Source organism: Equus quagga, chromosome 7, assembly GCF_021613505.1.
Source record: "Equus quagga isolate Etosha38 chromosome 7, UCLA_HA_Equagga_1.0, whole genome shotgun sequence".
In the NCBI taxonomy this organism is placed as follows: domain Eukaryota; kingdom Metazoa; phylum Chordata; class Mammalia; order Perissodactyla; family Equidae; genus Equus; species Equus quagga.
This window is the reverse complement of record NC_060273.1, coordinates 19002370-19024637: the sequence shown is the minus strand read 5'-3', so window position 1 is coordinate 19024637 and position 22268 is coordinate 19002370. Positions and strand designations below refer to the sequence as shown.

The 22268-nt window shown below is 37.7% G+C and overlaps 1 protein-coding gene across 7 annotated transcripts in view; it reads right to left on the bottom strand.

The window, feature by feature from the left end:
• The window catches only part of TNRC6A (trinucleotide repeat containing adaptor 6A), a 101185-nt gene that overhangs the window by 64635 nt on the left and 14282 nt on the right, over positions 1-22268 (bottom strand). For 5 of the 7 annotated variants that reach the window (XR_006889304.1, XM_046665722.1, XM_046665723.1 and 2 more), the window contains exons 3-4: positions 14874-14961; positions 7274-7295 (exon numbers count right to left, since the gene is read on the bottom strand). The exons of 1 other annotated variant lie outside the window; for it this stretch is intronic. Coding sequence is in view for 4 of the 6 variants with exons in the window: in XM_046665722.1 (XP_046521678.1) it covers positions 7274-7295; positions 14874-14961 (110 nt within the window). In the remaining 2 variants the exon portion in view is untranslated. The remainder of the gene's footprint in view (positions 1-7273; positions 7296-14873; positions 14962-22268) is intronic. One more of the 7 variants, XM_046665730.1, reaches the window with a different exon arrangement.

Sequence of the window (22268 nt, the reverse complement as noted above, 5' to 3'; positions counted from 1 at the left end):
CACGCCTGGGACCCGAACCAGAGAACCCTGAGCCACCGAAGGAGAGCGCAGGATCCCAATCACTACGCCACTGGGCCGGCCCCTGATTTGTTTTCTTTGAAACTGAAGACCTAGTTGTTGCCAAGGTAGAATCTCAGGGCTCAGGATGCTCCCACAAGCCTCCAACAACTATGGGCTCCTTAGTCCCTGAATCTAGTTTTCAACAATAGTTTACTTTGCTAACTGCACTAATCTCTGCTTTTCTCCTATTTCCTGTCTATTTTCTCCTACTCTAGTTTCATCACAGACATCTCAAGTTACAAAAGCTTTCATTTCTACTTATTTTACTAATTTATTAGTATTTATAAGCAAGCACATGTACATTTGCTAGAAATAAGATGGTTCTTAAAGCAAAAAGGGGTCTTTAGCATTCTTCATAACATAAATCTAGATTAACATGTATAAATCTATATAAACCATTTTCTTTTCTCAACAGGAGGAAAAGAAAAATGGTGACTTTGATATACCTAAAAGTAATAATTTGAATATTTCCCATGCAATGAGAAGGCTATTTTCCCCTCTTTTGTTAGTGCAGGGCTACGAATCTTATTTGTTACACGGCTCAAAAACATCTTCCACAGGAAGAAACACATTCATCAGAGTAAATTCTAAACCAGTAAGAACCTCTGCTTCTCCTTCAACCCACGTGTGGACACATGTGTCCTTCAGCACACATTTGCCTTCAAAACCTCTTAAAGCAAAACTACTATCACGGCACATTTGGAATCAAACCTAGTCTTCCCAATCTTACTTAACATCTGCCTATAACACAAAAGCCATGTTTCTACTACATGTACTGTGGAGAAAAACACTGAACTGAGCCCCAGTTCCAATAGCACAACTTTCCAATCTGTGTGACAGAAATAGGTTAGAGGTTTGCTGAGGGGAAGAACACCTCAGTCTGGGTGACCAGACTCTGGGACTGTCATCTTCAGCTGTGAGAAATACCATTAATAGAGATAATAGAACATATCATTTTCTACATGTCTCATTATGTGAAAAACGTTAGGGAATGTGTTCAAATCACAATCTAGCTGGCATCAGTTTTCCCCTCTGAAAATCTATGCAGTACAGCACTCCTTTGTTAAACCACCAAAGTTACTGAATTTCATTATCATAGGAGGCTTTGTGATTGAGAAACTTAAGACCTTATGGAGAAAATGGAGTGGTACACTGAGATCACAGGTAAATATACTTACCTTTACTAAACTAAAACAAAGATGAGAATGGAAGTGCAGTGGAGACAACGACTTGGGGTTTGTTTTTTCCATGCACAAGAGGGACCACAACAGTGCATGAAAACAGGGTTGGCGCACAATAAATATTTCATGAATGTTAAATGAAGAAAACAATGGCACTTTATGGATTCTAAGTTTCACATAATAGATTACTGCACAATTACTTTTCACGTATCTTTGTTTCCCAAGATGATCTCATGAGATCATGAAACATGGCTGATATTGGCACTGATTTTTAAGAGAAAAACTAAGAAGTGATTTATTAATGACAGGGGGACAAATTAAACACTTTTCTTCCTTTGACTCAAACTGAGCCATCTCAGCAGTATTCCAAGTGTTAAATTGTGTCCTGTAACTTTATCCTATTTATCGGTCAATAAGCACACTGGAAAGGGACTTCACCAGGGCCCAAGCCCTTCAGAAGGTGCCTTCTCCACCCTTTTGAAGAATGCACAAACGGAAACTATGTGGGTTTTTCATCAAAAATCTCTTTACACCTCCCTTAAAGAGTTGAAGCAAGACATTTCAAATTTAATTAGCAGTCAGGTTTGGCTCCATAAAAGGATCAGTTTTCATTGCATAGAGGTCTGAAGCTTAGAGAAAGTTTTTAGAATCAGCTTCTTGCTTGGTCGTCAAAACACCTATTCTTTTCCATCAACACTAAAAGGTGTAATAACCAATTTAAGAGCTTTCTCCAATACTCCTGAAAAGCCAACCAACACACCGCAAAGTTGTCAAATCCTCCCTGATTCACAAAATTATGCTGGTGACACAATTTTTCACTTATTTCTTCGTGCTCAATCAAAAGGGAAAACTATAAAATCTGTTAAAAGATATTTCAGAAACATTTTTAAAAGATGTATTGTTTTAGTTCACTCATTGATTATTATTAAAGCATGGGCAATGGTATAAGGCTTTCTATTTTGTCTTCCATGTAACTACAGAGCTATTTTCAAAGAAAAAGGACCAGTAGAGCCCAGTAAAGTTAGTAGTCAAATCCTGGCTCAAGCATTCATCAGCTACATAACCAATAAGCAAGTGACTTAACTTTCCTGAGCCTCAGTTTAACCCGGAAATGGTGGTAATACTATCTGTCTTTCACAGGGCTGCTAAAGTGACTAGATGCAGACTTATATTATGCTAGCACACACTGACAGAGCCCTACTCCCACATTAATTTTTAAATATCCACTGCATGAGGTCTCAGAGTTCCCAACCTGCCACCCTAGCCCCTCCCCTGGGTCCCACACATTTCCCAAAATTCAATAGCTGAAGGGTTACTCTTAGCACATTAAGCTTTTAGGACCCTGCTCCAGTACGTGTTCTGAATTTGTTGGTGCCCATTAGTTACTGGTGATTAAATGTTTACAATACTTTCCTTGATTAAGTGAAGTAAACATAAAGCACAGTGCACGGCACATAGCAAGTGCTCAAAGTTAGCTATCATATGTCTCTAAGATGATCTGACATGAGGCTGACTTAATAGCTCTTAAATATTTTGATCACTCCCAAGATCAATGGATTTAAGCAATGAAATGTGTTTGATTAAAAAAACAAATAGTAGGGGCCAGCCCAGTGGCATAGCGGTTAAGTTCGCACGCTCCGCTTTGGTGGCCTGGGGTTCATGGTTTGGATCCTAACCATGGACCTACACACGCTGTGGAAGAGTCCCACATACAAAACAGAGGAGGACTGGCACAGATGTTAGCTCAGTGACAATCTTCCTCAAGCAAAAAGAGGAAGACTGGCAAGAGATGTTAGCTCAGGGCCAATCTTCCTCATCCAAAATAAAAACACACACACAAAAACAACCAAAAAAAACCAAATACTAAGGCTAGAATTGAATAAGAATAATGGTTTCCAATTGCAACAGGAACAAAAATGTGTTTTAATTGTTGATTCAATTTTCTTTTTCTTTTTAAAATCAATGCCAGCCTAATTTTTTTTCTTTTAAAGATTGGCACCTGAGCTAACAACTGTTGCCAATCTTTTTCTTTTTTTTTCTTCTCCTTCTTCTCCTCCCCAAAGCCCCACAGTACAGAGTTGTATATTCTAGTTGTAGGTCCTTCTGCTTGTGCTATGTGGGACGCTGCCTCAGCATGGCTTGATGAGCGGTGCCATGTCTGTGCCGAGGATCCAAACTGGCAAAACCCTGGGCCACCGAAGCAGAGCTCGCGAACTTAACCTCTTGGCCATGGGGCCGGTCCCTGATTCAATTTTCATAGGTTTTTAAAAGAGAACAGCAGTAATAAAGTATGCTTCCCTGTGTGATCACCAGAAAACAAAAAAAATCTCTGTTCATTCTTCTCTACTCCTGCTTCCATCCCCAGGCTCCCCTCACCTCCTTTTGGAGCTGTGGGGTTTGTTATTCTCTGAAATATAGCTTGCTTATGAAATCACCTGAAGAAAAGCACTGGCATGGTAAGACAGATACTAGCTGTCAAAAATTAACAGTGCTTATTCTTTTGCAAGGAACATACAATCAGCATGCCTCCAAAACAAGCTAGTGCCAGAGCTGAAAACCTCTTTTTAAAAGATGACCTTTATTCTTAATCAAGTTCCCACGGACATTCTGAAGAGGAGACATTAACTCTTCCCTGCCCTTACATTACACAGGCCATAGGGCATCTTCAAATTTATCCATCTATTCCTATACCTCACCATAAATTTTTCAGCACTTCACTGCCCTACTGTCTCAAGGAGACACTCACAATATACATATTTTTAAAAGTCATTTCAAATATTTAAACATTCAAATGTTCATGCTCCTTACAGTTTTTCAAAGTTCAAGTCAGAAGGTAAGAATAAAACTTCCAAGAATTTCATTATGTCACTCAAGCTCTTTAAGGCAAAATTCTATAGGGTGTGCTACAGGCTAAATAGTGACGCTCAGTCTGAGCACTAAAATCTTGATTCTTAACAGTCAAGAAGGCTCTACCGTGATGTAGTCCAATAAAATTAAAAATTCAATTCTTTAGTCCCATTAGCCACATTTCAAGTACTCGATAGCCACATGTGACTAAACTTGGGCTTTATAAAGACTCTGTAATACAAAAAGACAAAAAATGACATTGACTGAAAAAACTGCAATTCTGGATTAAGTGTATTCTCCTGATTTTTAAATGTTGGCAATGAATTAAAAATTTAAAGGATAATAATAAAAACACTGTGTGGAGACCAGAGGAAATTGGGGAGATGTGACAACTAAATGCATTGTGTATCTTGCGCTGGATCCTAGAACAGAAAGAAGTTACTGGAAGAAATGGTGAAATCTAAACAAAGTCTGGAGTTTAGTTTCTTAGTTCTGACAAATGTACCACAGAACTATAAGATGTTAATAATGGGGAAACTGGGCAAGGTGTATATGGGAAACTCTCTGTGCTATCTTTTCAACTTTTCTGTAAATCATAAATTATTCCAAAATAAAAAGTTTAGTGAAAAACAACAACTGAGTAGGCCAAACCCACCCTACAACCTTCCAGTTTATAATCTCTAATCACTGTGAACCCAAAACCATAAACACCATAGATATTATAAACAGCATGAAAACAAACCATATATTTTCATGAATCAGAATAAGCATGACCAATTATGAAGGGAGCTACCATTACAAGAAGGATGAAGTGAGTAAAACAGATGGTAAAACAACATAACGCATTTTGAAGAGAGTTTCATATATTCAGCCTAACATTCTCAGAATTGTTGAGAATCTAAAAACAAGATTCAAATATGTTCATATCTTATATATGGATGTAAAGAATGATTTACATTTGGAAAGGACATAAACACTAGGTACTCAAAGACGGTACTGGAGAAACAAATATCCAAGAGCCAGTCAAAAATCTAAGATAGAATACAATCAAGTGCCCCAAATTTAAGATAAATCATAACATCCTAAGAAATTGAAAAGGGAGGGATCAATGGCAGTTGGAACAATCCATTAGAAGATGAGCTCTGAGAGGTTTAGAAATGCTGAAGGCATTGGTTGCAGGAGAAATTGGATAAAAAAGAAACAGAAACAGGAATGAACATGAAAGAGATAATGATCTGAAAAGGAGTGATGGGAAACAGGTTGGTCAGATCATGGGAGGTCAGATTAAAGAGGGCCCTGGAAGCCAAGCAGAAGAGTTTGGTCTTGAAGCAGAGCAACAAAGGACAACTTAACATTCCTATATAGGCAAGTGGTATGACAAAAGCAGATGTTTAGGAAAGTTAATGTGGCAATGTTCCTCCCTACATCATTCCACATCTCCGTAACTTTCTTAGACCTCCAGGTTGAAAGCCACAATATCACCTTTAATTCCTCTTCTGATCTTATGGGTTGCCAAGCCTGTCAATTATACGTTACTCATGTATCATCCATCTCCGATCTCTACTGCCAAGACCTCAGTTCAAATCCTTACTACCCTCTCTTTTCTTTCTCTTCCCTCTCTGGTCCTGCTTCTATTGGTGCGACTAGACACTACTGACAAAGAAATGTTCCTAAAGCACAGCTTATGACCATGAACTCGAAATGCAAAAACGTTTGCTGGCTCTCCACTTTAACCAGCATGAAGCCCTCTGGTTCCCTCTACCTCCAGGCCTATATTCTGTCACTTCCCCCCAACACCCCTATGCTCATTCTCTGAATGGTCCCTCTTCTTGTCCACCCGCCTCCTCTGTCCAGAGTGCCTTTCTTCTCTTAGCTCCATCTTTCAGCCAACACTTTCCATGTACAGTGATTGACAGCTTTTAAAAAAGAACGAAAAAAAAAAAACAAACCATTCACTCCTCTGCTTAAACTCTTCAGTGGCTAACTGCCTCTAAAACAAAAGTCCAAGCTCCTTGGTACATATAGCATAGGTCCTCTTTGACCTGACCACTACCTGTTTCTTCAGAAAAACCCTTCAAATCTGCCGACCAATCACTGGGTATTCAGTGTTCTGGGAATACCACCACCGCATATAGCATCACATCATCTCTTGTCTCTGCGCTTTCAATCATGCTGATCCCTCTGCCATCCCATTCTTTCTTTGGCTGTTTCATCTTTTAAGATTTATAATCTCAAGGAGGTCTTCCTTAACCCCCTGGGTTAAGCTAATTATCGCTCCTCTGTGCTCCAGAGGAGCAATTTTCACTCTAACCAATCACATTATACTATACTGTGTTTGGGTGTGACCTTCTATTGCCACTCCTTCTCCAGTAAAGATAAGGTACAACTGTACTTATTCACTCTTACACCATTGCACCTAATAAACGTTACCTTAACCAATGCTGACCTTAAATAAAAATAGGTAGTACTGACTGCATGTATCAATCAAATGCAGGGACCATACTTTTGATATAGCTAAAAGTTAAAATTCAGAATCATTAGGCCTAACAAGTTCAGCCTCTGAGAGCCGTACACCTTCATTACCAGGTAGTCAACTCCTGGAAGGGTGAAGAATTCCTGAGTTGGAATCTGAGAGGGATTAGGTTCCTGTTTCCTTAACACCTTGAAATCTTTTGTTTGGTAAGTACTGGGAGCTGTTCAACCTGGCACAAGGATCATAAGGTCAGCTATCTACTATTTTCAGTGATAATATAGAGTGGAGTCACTGTCTGCTTCCAGGAAGGAGCAGGGGACAATAATATACAGAGAACAAGAAATAAAGCAAGGGATGGGGTAAAAGTCCTAGAGGGAGCCACAGACAAGAAGGCTTTTAGATGGAAGACTGAAGGAAAGGTGCATGTGCTCAAAGACTCAAATCAAGGGAGTATGTTAGGAGGTGTTGTTCATCCTAAGAGACAGTTCTAAGGTAGTTCTTGAGACAGTCTATTTTAAAAGTGGTAATATATGCCATGATAAACCATAAACCCCAAAGAATGACTCCAAGGTCATGTCACTGAAGAAGTCTGTCCCCATCCCTCTGTTCCTTTCATGCTCTTCTATCTCTCATCCTGGAGGCGAATAAAAATGCATTTCAACAACCTTGGTTTAATGAAAAAAAGAATAAAAAATAGCTTTAAACAACGTACCTTTGATTTTTTGTTCAGTGGCCTAAAATAAAAACAAACAAACAAAAAACAATGTAAATATGAAACTGAAAGAAATGGATTGTTATGATAAAATGCTCATATATTACTACTATATAAGATACATACACTTTTATTAAATAAGGAATTTGCCAATTAGATGAACCGGATAGGAAAAGATATGCAAAGAAAGCATGCTTTTCCCAGAGATGTGCCCCATTGTCCGTGATAAAAAATTTTTGAAATGTTTCTTTAGACACAAAGCAGAGAAGACATCATAGTATGACAGTATGCAATTTAAAAATGGAACTGCACTTTTCTCATCATTTAGTTTTAAAATGATTTTTATATAATTGTCACCTTTACATTTAATGGATCTAATGAGCTTTGCATGTGCTTAAATGTCTTCAAAAATTATTTCAAATGATAAAACATGAACTAAGTTTTCTAGAAGAAAAGCTGCATACAACCACTTTGGCCTAATTAGTAATAAATTTAACTCCTGGAGGTTAGGCTGTTATTACAGTTAAACATATTTAACTTTTAAGTATTTCTGAGTGGGAAAAATTTTCAAACATATTTGTTGCTTCTGACACATCTGACAGTTCATTAAAATTACTCTGTTCAGAAGCTAAACTGACATGAGCCCTGCTTTGGCATGCCTGCCTCTACTTCCACTGTCTCTGACACAACAGGGAAAGGGGCTTGAGGACAGTAGGGCTGCCACAAACTTCAAGGGCCTCAAAAAGAAAGAAGTGATTATAGACAGAGACCACAAGCAAAAATCAACTTTTTGATCAGGACCAATTGTATGGGAGTCCAAAAGATAAACGATACAAGGATAGGCAGGGAGGTAAGTAAAGACTGAATAATTAGTAACTGAGTAACCAGGACTTGTTTCTAAACGAAGATAAAGCTTTTCTTAACTGCCATGGGGCATGGTAATTCATTTTGCTTAGTAATATTAAATTATTGTTACCAAGAATACCATTTTTTGAATTATATCATTATAGAACGATATGGTAAAGAACTATATGGCAGTTACTCTAATATTGAAGCCACAGCAAACATTAATCTTTCCCCAGAGAGCCAGAAAGTCAGTCAAGGCAATGAAGTGCTTTGCCAAGTTTTAGAGCACTAGTGATATGTTAAGTAATGGAGGCCCATCTTCTACTTTATATGGATCAAAATTTTTAAAAAATTGATCTAAGGACAACGACAAAAGACCGGTCAACTAACTTGAACATTTAATTTATTTCTGGAGAAACTGTTTTTAAAATCTGATAGTAAAAAAAACAGTCTTACTAGAAAGAACTTGGTATGTGAATACTTTGAAGTATTAGAATTAACTTTCCTGGTCTCTTCCACAGTTTACTTCCAAAGGAAACTAAGTTCCTGTACACAGAAACCATGAACACATTACTGAACCCAAAGATACACAGTGTTGCTCTTTCAGGCCTCACAACATAAAGAAGTTACTCTGCAACTCCTTTGGAAAAACAACTCCATGCTGCTTCAGAACAACGGTCACCCTCATTTAGTATTGTGTCATCTACAGAGAACGGCACGAAGGAGACACCTGAAGGTGCCTGTCCATCAGAAGACTGACTAATGGAGTGGAGGAATGTAAGTAACAGAAGCCAAGAGCTCCTAACTGCTCCTCCTAGGAAATGAAACTGGTAAGAGTTCCATTTCATTAAAGCAGGTTTTTGTGGTTGGTCCAGGGACCCAGTATATTACTCAAACTATGAAAAAGAGAATTTTCCAAGTTGGGTCAGAGATTTTAAGAGTATTTGTCTACACTGTTCAAAATGGTTGCCACCATCCACATGTGGCTACTGACAGCAGGAATAGTCAGAATTGATATGTATAAAATACATACCAGATTTCTACTATTTAATATTAAAAAAAGGGTAAAATATCTCATTAATAATATTTTATACTGATTACATGTTAAAATAGCAATATTTTGGATATATTGGGTTACATAAAATATATTAAAATTAACTTCAATTGTTTCTTTCTTTTTTACTCTTGAACGACCTTGTCATTTAAACCCTCTGGGTCTCAGTTTCCTAATTCCTCAAACAGAGAAAAAAAAAAACTGTACTGCTTACCTTTCAGGGCTATTATGAGGCTCAAGTAAAGTATAAAAAGATCTTTTCTGGAAAAACTATACAAACTATTCAAATGTGAGGTATCATTGCAGATCATCTTGTACAACAGAATCAAAGGATTCTGGCAAATCTAGAAGCAAAATGATTTCCATTTTGAATATTTTTTTCTTTAAAACAAACAAACTTGAGCCGTGATTCCATAAACAATTATCACAACTGCCTCAATTCGTTAATGAAGGCATCAGACAAGTGGCAGGCACATAGCATGCTGGGTCCTTTGCTTCTGTCAGGCTCTGCACCACTTCTCCCAACAACTCAATCCCCAAGCATACCTCAGTGGTTAAGAGCTCAGAGTCTGAAGCCAGATTGTCTGGCTTTGAATACTGGCTCCACCACTTACACTGGGTGACCTTGGTCAAAATTAACTTCTCTAAAGCGTGGTTTCCTAATCTACAAGGCAGGAACAAAACCACCTAGCTCAGAGGTGCTGTGAGCTTAAAAAGATTTAACTCATATAAAGAACTTGGCTGGGGGAGGGGGGGGTGGGGGGTGGCGCGGGAAGCTTAGGACAGTGCCTAGTACACAGAACGCATTCAACAGATATTTGCTGCGGCTGCTATCATCAGCTCCACTTGCCCATGCTTTGGCTCAGTCCTTTCACACTTGGAGATGATCTGACTCAAACTCACTCCCAGTTCCCAAGTCTTGCTTTTTTCTTTTTTTCTAATCATCTACAACGTCTTGACAGTTCCAGGTATCAGAAACTAACATTAGGAATAAAGAATTAATAGTTCAATTCACCTATTTTAAATGAGCTAAGTTAGTTGTCAGAGAGCTTTTCTATGATTCCTTATCTTAGCAAGCAGCACCCAGTCTAGAACTTAGGTCTGCTTAATAAAACGAGTTAAAAAGAAAAAAAAAAAGGAGAAGAGAATAGTAAGCCGAAATTAGTGGCAGGACTGTAAGGGAGCACCTAAATGCCCTAGATGCCATGCAACATTCCAGGTCTGGTTACAATGCCACCTAGGTTACTGAGAAAATTTGCTACTCTGACTGCTAAATACAATCCCCAGTCTCAGAACAAAATGGTCTTTGCAGACATGATAAGTAAATACAAAAACTTCCAAAAAGGGGAATGAAGTTGGACGTTTTCTACAACCTAAGTGTCATTTAAACTCGAACTGAATACATTTAAATCCACAAAGCCTATAAAAATCCCTTCAGCTCTTAACACAGTAACAAAAATACCTAGGAACATTGACTTTAAAACATTCTCAGCACCGTAAGAGCCCAATTTGTATTGTTGCTTCCCTCCAGCCCTCAACCATTATATGCTTTCTAGGAACTACAATTACATGCTCAAAGTAAAGGTTATACTAAATTATCCCTCTATAATTAACCTATTTCTCAACCTCCTTTTCCCTCCTCACTACGTTTCTCTCAAGATTCCTTCTAACAATTTCTTCTAAAAACAGAACCTGGAGCTAAAGCCATGGTAATGACTAACTGCTACAATTGCTGCCCTTTTTTAAGTACAGAAACGGCATTCCCGGGATACATCACATTATCTCCTAAGCCCTAGAATCGGAGGAGAAGTAAACAGCTATGATACTTAGATGTGAGATAGAAGGCTTTTCACACACAAAAAATTACAAACAAAGCCATCCAGTCATTGAGCTCTATTATTAATTAGAGATGTATTAAGGCTGAAATATAAGAAAAATCACATAATTTTTGCGTAAAATTTCTCTAAAGAGGAATTTAAATATATAAATTTATATTTAAATAACAAACTAAGGCAAACTATCATGGTAAAAATATTGTAGTGAGAGACTTGTTGGTGTCTAATTGTTTACATAAGGAGTTGTGTTCTCTAATTGTTTATTTAACATAGAAAATAGGGGCTGGCCCGGTGGTGCAGTGGTTAAGTTTGCACATTCCGCATCTCAGCCGCCTGGGGTTCGCCAGTTCGGATCCCGGGTGTGGACATGGCACTGCTTGGCACACCACGCTGTGGTAGGCGTCCCACATATAAAGTAGAGGAAGATGGGCATGGATGTCAGGGCCAGGCTTCCTCAGCAAAAAGAGGAGGATTGGCAGTAGTTAGCTCAGGGCTAATCTTCCTCAAAAAAAAAAGAGAGGAAAAAAAATAAAATAGAACATAACCTGTGGTCTGAATTTAAATTTCTTTAAAGGACTACAGTGGCTATTAGGGACTGTTAAATATGTTTCTGTATTCATGCCATAAAGACCTATTAAATGCCTTATAAAAATTACCATAATATATTATTTTCAGCTTTAAAGTTCACCTTTAGATTGTGAAAAATAAAGCAAAAGTATAAGATAATGTTCTGCATCAAAAGGATAAAAGCCATGGCACCAAGTTTTGGAAAAGCACCAGCTGGGGGAATGAGAAGATTTCAATTCTATTCCTAGTTCTCTCACCCTGATATAACCATGGTTAGCCACGTAACTCATTTTAATGCTTGAGTTCCTTATACTGAAAATGAATGGATTAGAACAAACAGCATCTGAAGTCTTTTTCAGAAATACACATAGGTTTTTTAAGTGTACAGAGATTACATAAACAGGCAGGTTTTTTTACTGTAGTGAGTTTACGTTCCAATGTTTATATAAATAGGCCTGCCGCCCTGGCTCACGTAGATACCTGACACCTACCTGGGATACACCTGCTGGCTCCAACACAGACAGAAGACAAGCTTGAGGAAACTTGTCTTCAAACTCCTGTGACTCACAATCTTTCATACGGGATACAAGTGTGCCAACTCGGAGTTTTGTTTTGTTTTTTAACAGCTATTTGGTAACAGCCTATAGAAATACCAGCTGTCCTCATTTCACCAATAGCGTATTCAAATTCAGTTGTAAGCTAGTTATTTAGAATCTGAAGAACAGTCTTATTTACAGTGGCAGTCTAGCTCACTACACTTAAGGTTTATTAGCAGTATTACATTTTCCTTTATAGTGTTCAGTGGCTATTATGAGACAGACAGGAATACTCTATCAATGCTGAAGATCTAGCAGAAGGAGAAAAAACTCCCTGTATCTCTAAGCCTCTGATGATGGTTCTAGGACATGGTTAGGGTGAGAGATTGGAACAATGGGGTGAGACAGGGATAGAGAGGGAAAGAATATGAAGAGGTGTCACTTCAGATTTGGTGAGAAGCCAAATGGCACAAAAATCATCATTCGTGTATTAAAGACACTGACTTGGTGACTTGGAGATTTGGTTATGAAAAAATATAAAGATGAACTTTAACAATTAGAGCCATTATTTGTATATGTTACAATTTAAAAATTATACCCACACTACATATTTTAAAAACACAATATTTAAAGAAATCAGTCCAGTGAACCCCCTTTCTTAGAATTTCCTCAGTAAATAGGGTCAATTCCAAATAAACATGCTTTATTATTTAATTCCTTAGGCCTCTTCTCTAGCCATTTCACATACATCCTGACTTACCAGCTAAATCTTAAATTCCTTAGAAGTAGGGATCAGCAGGGCTTAATCCAACACTCAGATGCTAGCCAACTACCGATTCTATGTAAAGTACACTTTTACTTCTTCCTCCACAAATCTCTTAAGTTTCTTAAGAGCTCTTCTCATTAAGTAAATGGCCTTCACACCATAGAAGTCTGATAAGCCTTCCCTCAACCTTAGACTTACTGAGGACACAACTGTTTCCTAACAAATCCTGAGCAAAGACTGATTAGATGCAAAGACCGTCTTATACCAACAGGCCTCTGAAAGAGTCAATGCCAAAGCTAGAAACTTATTCCAAACCCTAACTATGACAATTACCAATGCATCTCTTCCGAGTCACTCCTGAGAGCAACCAAAGGCCTCCGAGTAGGGTCACCCATTATCTCATCACTTAATCCTCCAGCGCGCCTAACTCTACACCTCCACAGTTCATGCTGATGATACCCTAAGCTCAGCATATCCAGAACTGAACTATATCTCTTTTCCCCTTTCTGTGTATTCTCTAACTTGGTTTGCTCCCAAGACATAGTCAGTCACCCAATCTGGAACCTAAGAGTCAATCTAGGTTATTCTTCCTTCATATCCTTTCAAATTGTGTGGATTCTTTTAATAGGCCCACGACTAGTATTTCAGTCTCTAGTTTCTATCCCTTCTGACCCAATTCCACAATTTGCCGAGGTAAACATTCTACAATACAAACTTTTGTGTCACTCTACTAAAAAGTCTTCAGTGTTTTCCCCAACATCCAATGACCAAAACCCCAAGAAGAGCTGACAGCTACCATCAACCTCTCCAATCTCATCCCCTGACATTTCTACCCTTGGCTTTCCCCCTGCCCCATCAAAACCCACATTTGAACACAAACAGGCTATGGACACTTCTGAGTTTACTCTGCTTGGAATCCTTTTCTCTGTTTCTTATTCACTTGGCAAATTTCTATTCTAAGGAAAGTTCCCTGTACCTCTGCCCCATTTTAGGCTGAGTTAAGCACTTCTCTCTGTGCTTCAACAGTTCCCTACCTACCACAGTTTTGTCTCCTGTGTTTTTCTCTATTAAATAACGTATTTCTCTATTAAATAATGTAAAGAGAAGTATGTTGCTGTAGTCTATATCCAGTTCCTAGCACAGTGTCTGGCACAAAAGAGGTATATATTAAAAATTAATCATAATTTTTCACTAGAATACAGAAATGAGAAACGGAACAGTAATTTCACTGGGTCTTTTAGAACATTTTTAAAGTTCTGGAAACCTTGATACAGTAGGAGATGACTGCCAGGTTAGTTATCTGTCACCAATCTTTCTAATTTGTAAAAATCTTTACATAATATTTTATTTTTCCACAATTAGTATTGCTTTGGTTACAGTTTCTGACAACGTACTGACTAGAGGTATTTTGCAGCAAATAGTGTCTTTGGGTTATTTTAAAACACCCTAACGTAAACTGCAAATTTTGAAAATCAGCCCAGGTACCGAATGAAAAGTGAAAAGAAAACGGACACTTTATTTCCTATTATGTGTATTATTGTGTTATGTATTACATTATCTCATTTAATTCAATTCTCACTTTACAAACATAAGGAAACTAAGGCCCAGAGAGGCTAAATAAAGTTTAAGGCCACATTGTTCTGTATGCTATGTGGGAGACCCAGATTTTAAATCCTGTCTATGCAGCTACAAATTCCATGGTCTTCTCACTTATAAAACAATGTATCATGAAAACCTAGCAACAGCTAATTGAAAGATAAAGCCTATATAAAGCACTTACCTTTGAAAAAACTAGTGGCAAGATTAAATAACTATGCAATAAATCGTACACACTTGGCAAGTTACTATATATGCATATTCAAAGACATTAGATATTAAAATGAATCTCCACTGAAGTTAAAACATTAAATCAAATGCTTTAAAAAATCCAATAAGAGTAATTTTGTTTTTAAATCTGTTTAAATTGCTTAATATAAATAGTTTATACATATACTACCTTCTTTTGAGCAGCTTCCTTCTTTTTCTTGTCGTCTTTTTTCTTTTTCTTTTCTTCCATCAACTGTTCTTCTTCTTGCACTAAATCCCTGAACCACACAGTTGCAATTAACTTTCCCAAAATGTATTAAGAAATAAAAATAATGTTGCATACAGATTCATTTTCACTCTTATTAGAAGACATGATAAATTATTCTTTTATTATTTATTGAAATAAAACACAACTTGCAAACTAAATCTAACTATAGAGCCACTATACAGTACTTTTCTTTAGTAACACACAAGTGGTAGAGCTTTTATCTCAATGTCATATCAAAGAAAGCAACCTAAAATTAGCAAATTTTACATTGGGAAACAAGTTACTCCTTCCAATTCTAGAATGTAAACAATACCATGTAAGCCAGAGTTACCTTGATTCTGGCCCCAATTATCAATTAGCAGCCAATGGCAATGCCTGGAACTACCCCACAGTCCTCTCCTACCCAGGCATCTATGGGACCTTTGGGCTTTCTTGCTCTAAAAAGCTTTATAACTAATTTTAGAACACAAGTTATTCATAAATACATGATGTATTTCAGCATTACAATAACTTCATATCCTATAAACATTCCAAACTATTCTATCAAGACTTGGGAATCAATAAAACTCATTATATAAGCATGTTTCAATTCTTAAAATCACAAATGCTCAAAGTTGTCTACAGAACCTCTGGCTCAGGATTTCAAAATGATAAACCAGACAAATGTGTCTGCCTCTTCCTTTCCACTCTACCTTACTGAAATGATAGGAAAAAGGGTAACAAATCTATTCAGAGCTGCTGAATAAACAAGAGCAAAAAAAAAGCTACAATGCAAGAATAAACACAAGAGAAGCCCTGAATGGATGGATGTGCCATCCTCTGGTGGAGGTCTAGAGAGGCACCAAGTTCAGAGCTGGGAAAGCAGAAACAGGCATAGAGCAAAGGAATGCCTAAGGAATAGAAAGACCACAACTACTCAGTTCCTCCCACTCACTTTCCATCCCCATGCCTACATGGCCACAGGTAGCAGCTGCATTTGAATCCAGCCTAAAACCGAAGAAACACTCTCTAAAGAAACTAAACCATTGGCAGGAGTGCGGTAGAGCTTCTACAATGGGTTTGGTGCCCAGGTCAAAAAGCCTTTCTTATTGGAAACTACTGCCAGTCCCATCCAACACACCCTAAAGTAAAGCCTGCCAATCAGCACCCTTCATACATACAGAACTCAGCCTCAGCTCTCCTGTTCTCGTTAGGAGCCTAGTGGGTAATGAAATCTATACAAAATTAGAGGAAACTCACTCCAGTTACTATGTTAATCACCTTAGAGTCTAGAAGCTAAACCTTCATTCATAGTATCAACAACCAAACAAAAATCATCACATACTTGAAGAAAATCAACACACAAGGTACCTAACTCTGCCCTGAGGAAGCTTTCCAGAGGGGATATCAGACAGACAAGAGGAGATTCAAGGGACATGAACTAGACATCAGGAGAACTGCAAATAATTTATAAGGCTGGAAAGCATATGCTAGTGGCGATGCAGTGGAAGATAAAATGAGAAAGATAGGAAAATACATAAGAAATTGAAAGGTGTGTTGTAAGTGTACTACAATGAGATTATACAAAATTTTCGGCTTTACAGATGGAAGATAGTGGAGATGCAGAGAGACAGTGAAAACATGAGTGACATTATGTATGATAGATGACAATTTAGTAAGGTTAAGTATATGGCTGATAAAATCAGTTAGAAGTTGGAAGAAGAGTATGATAACTGTTGTTATATTTTGTCATTTTGTTGCAAGTAGAACTGTCACGTGGCTAACAGAGTAGCAAAACAGATTCGCGCCAACTGTAACCATGACTCATTCTCTTTCCCATTCTGTGTGAGGGAGGTGATGAGAGTGGGCAAGCTCACTCACACAATAATCCTGAAAAAGTGAACAATCAAGAAAGCTACAGCATATGCGAGGAAGAGAACAATTAGTAAACAAAGGCAATTAAGTTATATCATTGCCATGTTACCTATCAAAAGTTGATTACTAGATCTAAATGCTTAACCTTCTTTGGCCTCAGTTTCTTCATTAAAGCTGGGGATAAATTACCGTATACATCTACTTCATAACACTTTTATAATGACTAAATGAGGAGTGCCTAACAGTGCCTCTAGGAAGCGCTCAAATGCCTAGTCACGAACCCCTCTCCCCAGTTCTCAGTGGCACCCAGAAGACTGCATTTACTTTTGTCAAGATATTATTGGCACTTTTTATGCAGAAACATTAGGAATCTTCAATATTTGTTCTTCATGTTCCCTTGTGAATTACATATGTGGCCTTTTCTAATCTTGTTCTATGTCACTATAATTTTACTCTACGGGATGTTCCCTTACCATTTACCTGGAATTTTTCCCCCTTCACAAATTTCGTTTTGGAGGCTTTTTGATGAGATTAGCAACTGTTTTCCTGGACAAAAATGGTCTCTTCAGTACTTAAAAGATGTACCACATTTCCTCTCAAGGAAATATTTGCTACAATATCAGCCGATACTGAAAGCTTAGAGAAAAAAAGTTCTATTCTTCAACACTGTCATCACAGCCAACTAATCAAACTTTTACCACATCTCTTCCTTCAGAAAGCCAACTGGAAAAAAAATATATAAATAAACCAACCACCTGTGCCAAAGACTTTGGCTTTCAGGATTTAAATGCTAATAGAAATTTATTTAAGACATCTGACTCTATCATTTACCACATCTATCAAAAGGACTAAGGACTGATGGACCTGATAGGTCTAAGAGGGCCATCATATTTGATACATACTCCACAAACACAACATTCATCCCTTGAAGGTGAGTAGTAAGGTACCTCAAATCTGCAAGTTCTGGACCTAGGAATGAGAACAACCTCCAAGTGATTAAAATGTTAATGACTATGCTGGGCACTTTCACGTATATTCCCATTTAATTATCACTTTTAAAAAAACAATAGGTAAAGTGTCCCTTTTACAGACAAAAAAATTGAAGTTCAGAAAGGTTAAGTGACTTGTCCAAGGTCATATAGCTTAACCCAGGGTGGAGTTAAGATTCAAATCCAGGTTCTCCAAGTCATGGCCTTTCCTTTCCCCAGACCATGATACTTCCCAAAATAAAGTACTAGCTCTTTTCAGGAGCCACAGAGAATCCTTCTCCTTTAGATAGTTTAAGTAATAGATCTTCTTACTTAAAGCATATCTTTTCCCCAGACTGTGTGTCTCCACAATCCTTTTCTTACTTCCTTCTACCTTCCACCAGAACACTTATAACAGAATGTACTTCAGAAAACACCAAGTATTAGAGTTCCAAGAAAGTATGTAACGAGGAGGAAGAACAGCAAGAGAATCAAAAACAAAGAGTGAACAGCCAGTGGTTTTAACAAGAGGGGACCAGGCAGTGGTGATCTTTAAGAGAGTAACTTCACTATTTTTTATTTTGTGAACATTTGTGGGAAGGTGATGTAGGAGAAACAACTAGACCACAACTAGTGAACAGCTGTAAGGTCCCACATTTGAGGAGTTCAATAGTTTAAAAGAGAGAGAGAGAGAGAAATAGGAAGACAGCTAGAAAGTTATCAGAAATGAGCAAAATGTCCTTTAAAAAAAACCCATCATGAAAAATGCAAGGGGCATGACAGAGTACATAGTATGCTATCATTTGCATAAAAAGCATGAGATAGGATATGCATCATACTTGCCTGTACGTGTATAAAATGACTCTGAAAGAACACCTAACAAACTAATAGTGATTGTGGGGGAGGGGGCAGGAGGAACTAGGTAGATGGGGGATGAGAGGAAGAGAGATCTCTCTCTACAAACCTTTTTATATATTTTAATTTCTGAACCACATGAAAGATAAGTATTCAAAAAATTAAATGTTAAAAAATTTCAAGTATTAATATTAAATGAGTAAATTTTAATATTTAAAAAGTAAACGGCTGTTCTCTGTTTCTAGTTTGCTAGGAGATTCAGTCATGAGTGTGTACTAGATGTTAGATTTCTTTTCTGTATTGTTGAAATGGTTATAAGATTTTTGTCTTTTGATTACTGATATGATTAATTGTATCAATAGATTTTCTAGTATTAAACCACACTTGCATTTGCTAGTATAAACCCCACTCAATATATTATTTTTTTAATAAATTGCTTTTTTTCCTAATAAAGCCAACTTAAAACTATAATACATACCATTTCTTTTTTACTAATTTTATTGGCAAAAATTTTGCAGAGTAATAATATCCAGTGCTGGAGGGAGTGAAAGTTAAGAGGTTTTGTCTTATATTGCTGGTGGAAAACCACTATAACCTTTTGGAAAGTACTGTGGTAACAGTTTTAACAATTCAAGTTTATACATATCCTAACCAGTCACCCCAATTCTTCAGAATCTATCTTACAGTAATAAAGCATTAGTACACAAGGTCATATGCACATGAAAGCTCACTGCAAGGTTCACAGGGCTGAAAAGCAAAAAAACTGAATGTCCATCAATAAAGAAGTGGCTATATATTCATAACATAGCATATTATATTAAAAAGGAGTTGATCTGTTTATTGATTTCAAGGAATGTCCCTAAGATATTGTTAAATGAAAAAAGCAAGTTGCAGAAATGTGAACGTTATCCCGTATGTTTTTTTTTTTTAAGATTGGCACCTGAGCTAACAACTGGTGCCAGTCTTTTCTTTTTTCCCCGCTTTTTCTCCCCAAATCCCCCCAGTACATAGTTGTATATTTTAGTTGTGGGTCCTTCTAGTTGTGGCATGTGGGACGCCACCTCAGCATGGCCTAATGAGCAGTACCATGTCGGTACCCAGGATCCGAACCAGTGAAAGCATGCAAACTTAACCACTCAGCCACAGGGCCGGCCCCACATATTTTTTCTTAAGTTGTCTATTTGTCTAACTTTATACAAATTTAGAGAAAGACATGAAGAAATACCTTCCTGAACTAGGAACATCAGAATAACATCACAACTGAACCAAGTATTTAGGGAAATTAAGTTTTTTAAAAAGTACAACTCTATTTAAAATGTTATGGTTTATCATGCGTTATTTCTGTAAATTAGCACAGTCATGCACCGCATAATGACGTTACAGTCAACGAGGGATGGCATATATGACAATAGTCCCATAAGATTAGTACCATCCAGAGCCTAGGTGTACAGGAGGCCACACAATCTAGGTTCGTGTAAGTGCACTCTATGGTGTTTGCACAATGACAAATTCGCCTAACAACACACTTCTCAGGACATCATTAAGCAACATGTGACCGTACAAAAAAACGTTTTTTAAAACACCACAATGTCTAAAATGTGCTCTCACTACTCCAGGCCCCATCCCATCCCCCAAAAAAAGGTAAAGAGAAAAATGAAACAAGATTGACAAAATGTTGTCAATTGCTGTAACTGAGTAATGGGTGCGTGTAGGTTTCTTATTCTATTTTTGTGTATGTTTGAAGTTTTCTATAATGAAAGACAAAAAAAATCACAAGCCTTCACGCCAATAATTAAAGGCAACAAGGAGAAAGATTAGAGACAGAGGAAGAAGTAGATGTGTGTGAGAAACAAGAGTCTTGGGAGCAGGAAGAGAATGGGTAAGGCAAACGTCCATAATGGCAGCAGGATACACCTGGGATCTAGAATGTCCTTCCTGGTCCTGCTCTTCCTGATGCTTAACGGTCAGTTTTTCTACATTTCCAACATGAGTATCATTAAAAGTAATCATTTCCAAAGGGTACTCCTGTAAACTGCTGTTGGAAGTATGGAAAGCCCTCTGGTGAACAATCTAGTAGTATTTATTAATACTAAAATTTTAAATGTCACTATGCTATGACCCATCACTTCCAATCTAACCCTCTAGAAAAGGAATTGTACAAAAACAGACACTGCAAAATAACAGCCTAAAAACCAATCAATAGGGAAAAGTTAAACAAACCAGAATGTATCCCTACCATGGAAGACCACACAGTAGTTTTAAAAAAGGAGGGAGGTTGCAGATTTCCATGGTGTGCAGAAAACAGTTAACCCAGCAGGTCTGAGACTGTGATCATCAAAGCACAATAAGTTTGGTCCTTGGCTGATGTCAAGGAATTTGGATTTCAGGAAGGTTCCCACCATTCCCTAACTGATAAGGATAAACTGCACAAACAACACAGTTTATGCTGAAAACCTGCTTTCCTTCTGGGAGTGTGGAATTTTGGTATATGTTAGGCAGAGGGTATCTACATAACCAGCCCCTAAGAGAAACCTTGGGCACTGAATTTCTAATGAACTATCCTGGTAGACATTTTACACAGTGTCATAATTTGATGCTAGAGAAATTAAGCATGTCCTGTGTGACATCACAGGGAGAGAACTCCTGGAAGCTTGCACCTAGTTTCCTCCAAATTTTGTCCCACGTGCCTTTTCACTTTGCCAAGTTTGCTTTGTATACTTTCACTGCAATAAAGCACAGCCGTTAGTACGACTATAAGCCATGAGTGAGTCTTCCTGGTGAATCATCAAGCCTGAGACTTCTCTTGGGGATCCCTGACAAGCATGATTTTGCATAGAAAGATTTCTAGAACACACTGCTGAGTCAAAAAAAAAAAAGGTCAGGATCCAGAACAGTATGTCATTTGCCAGAAAAACCAAAAGAAAATCCCATTAAAGAGTACACATTTTCCACAGTACAGAAGGGAAGCAGAGGAGAGCAGACCCTCAAGGTACCTGGAAGAGCTGACTTTGCATCAAAATAATTTAATAATAACCTACACAATGTCTAATCAATAAATCAATAAGAATTACTTAGGGATTCCGATAAGCCAGGAAGCCTGCTGTGCACTGGGAGAACCCAAGTAGAAAACATGATTTTAAACCACAATTTTGTAGGAACAACCACCAAATACACCTGAAAGAAAGAAAAAAGCAATCATTTGGTAGAGGCTGTAAACAAGTTTAGGAAAATAAGCTGTGCATGAGAGCTGTTATGGCTATGGAAGGCTTAGGGTTGGTGGAGCGGTAAAGACTGACTTGGGTCTTGAAGAAGACGGAGGGTTTCTACACACAGAGAGGCGGCCCTTTTCAGGTAAGGGAGCACAGAAGGGCAAGGACACCAGCAAAGCACGGAGAGTTGTTGGCACAGCAATTTCAGTGAGTTGTATTGATGGGGATAGTGAGGATAGAAAAGCGGGGATAAGTGTTGGGGAAAAGTAAGAAATATACTGGCTGAATAGGGTGAGAACACTGTTGCAGCCATCCAAGTAAATGTGTACTGTCCAGAACCATAATATTGGCAGTGAAAATGAAAAGCAAAAAATAAATCCAGGATAATCATTAGAAATTGGAATAGCTGACAACATTAATAAAAATGACAA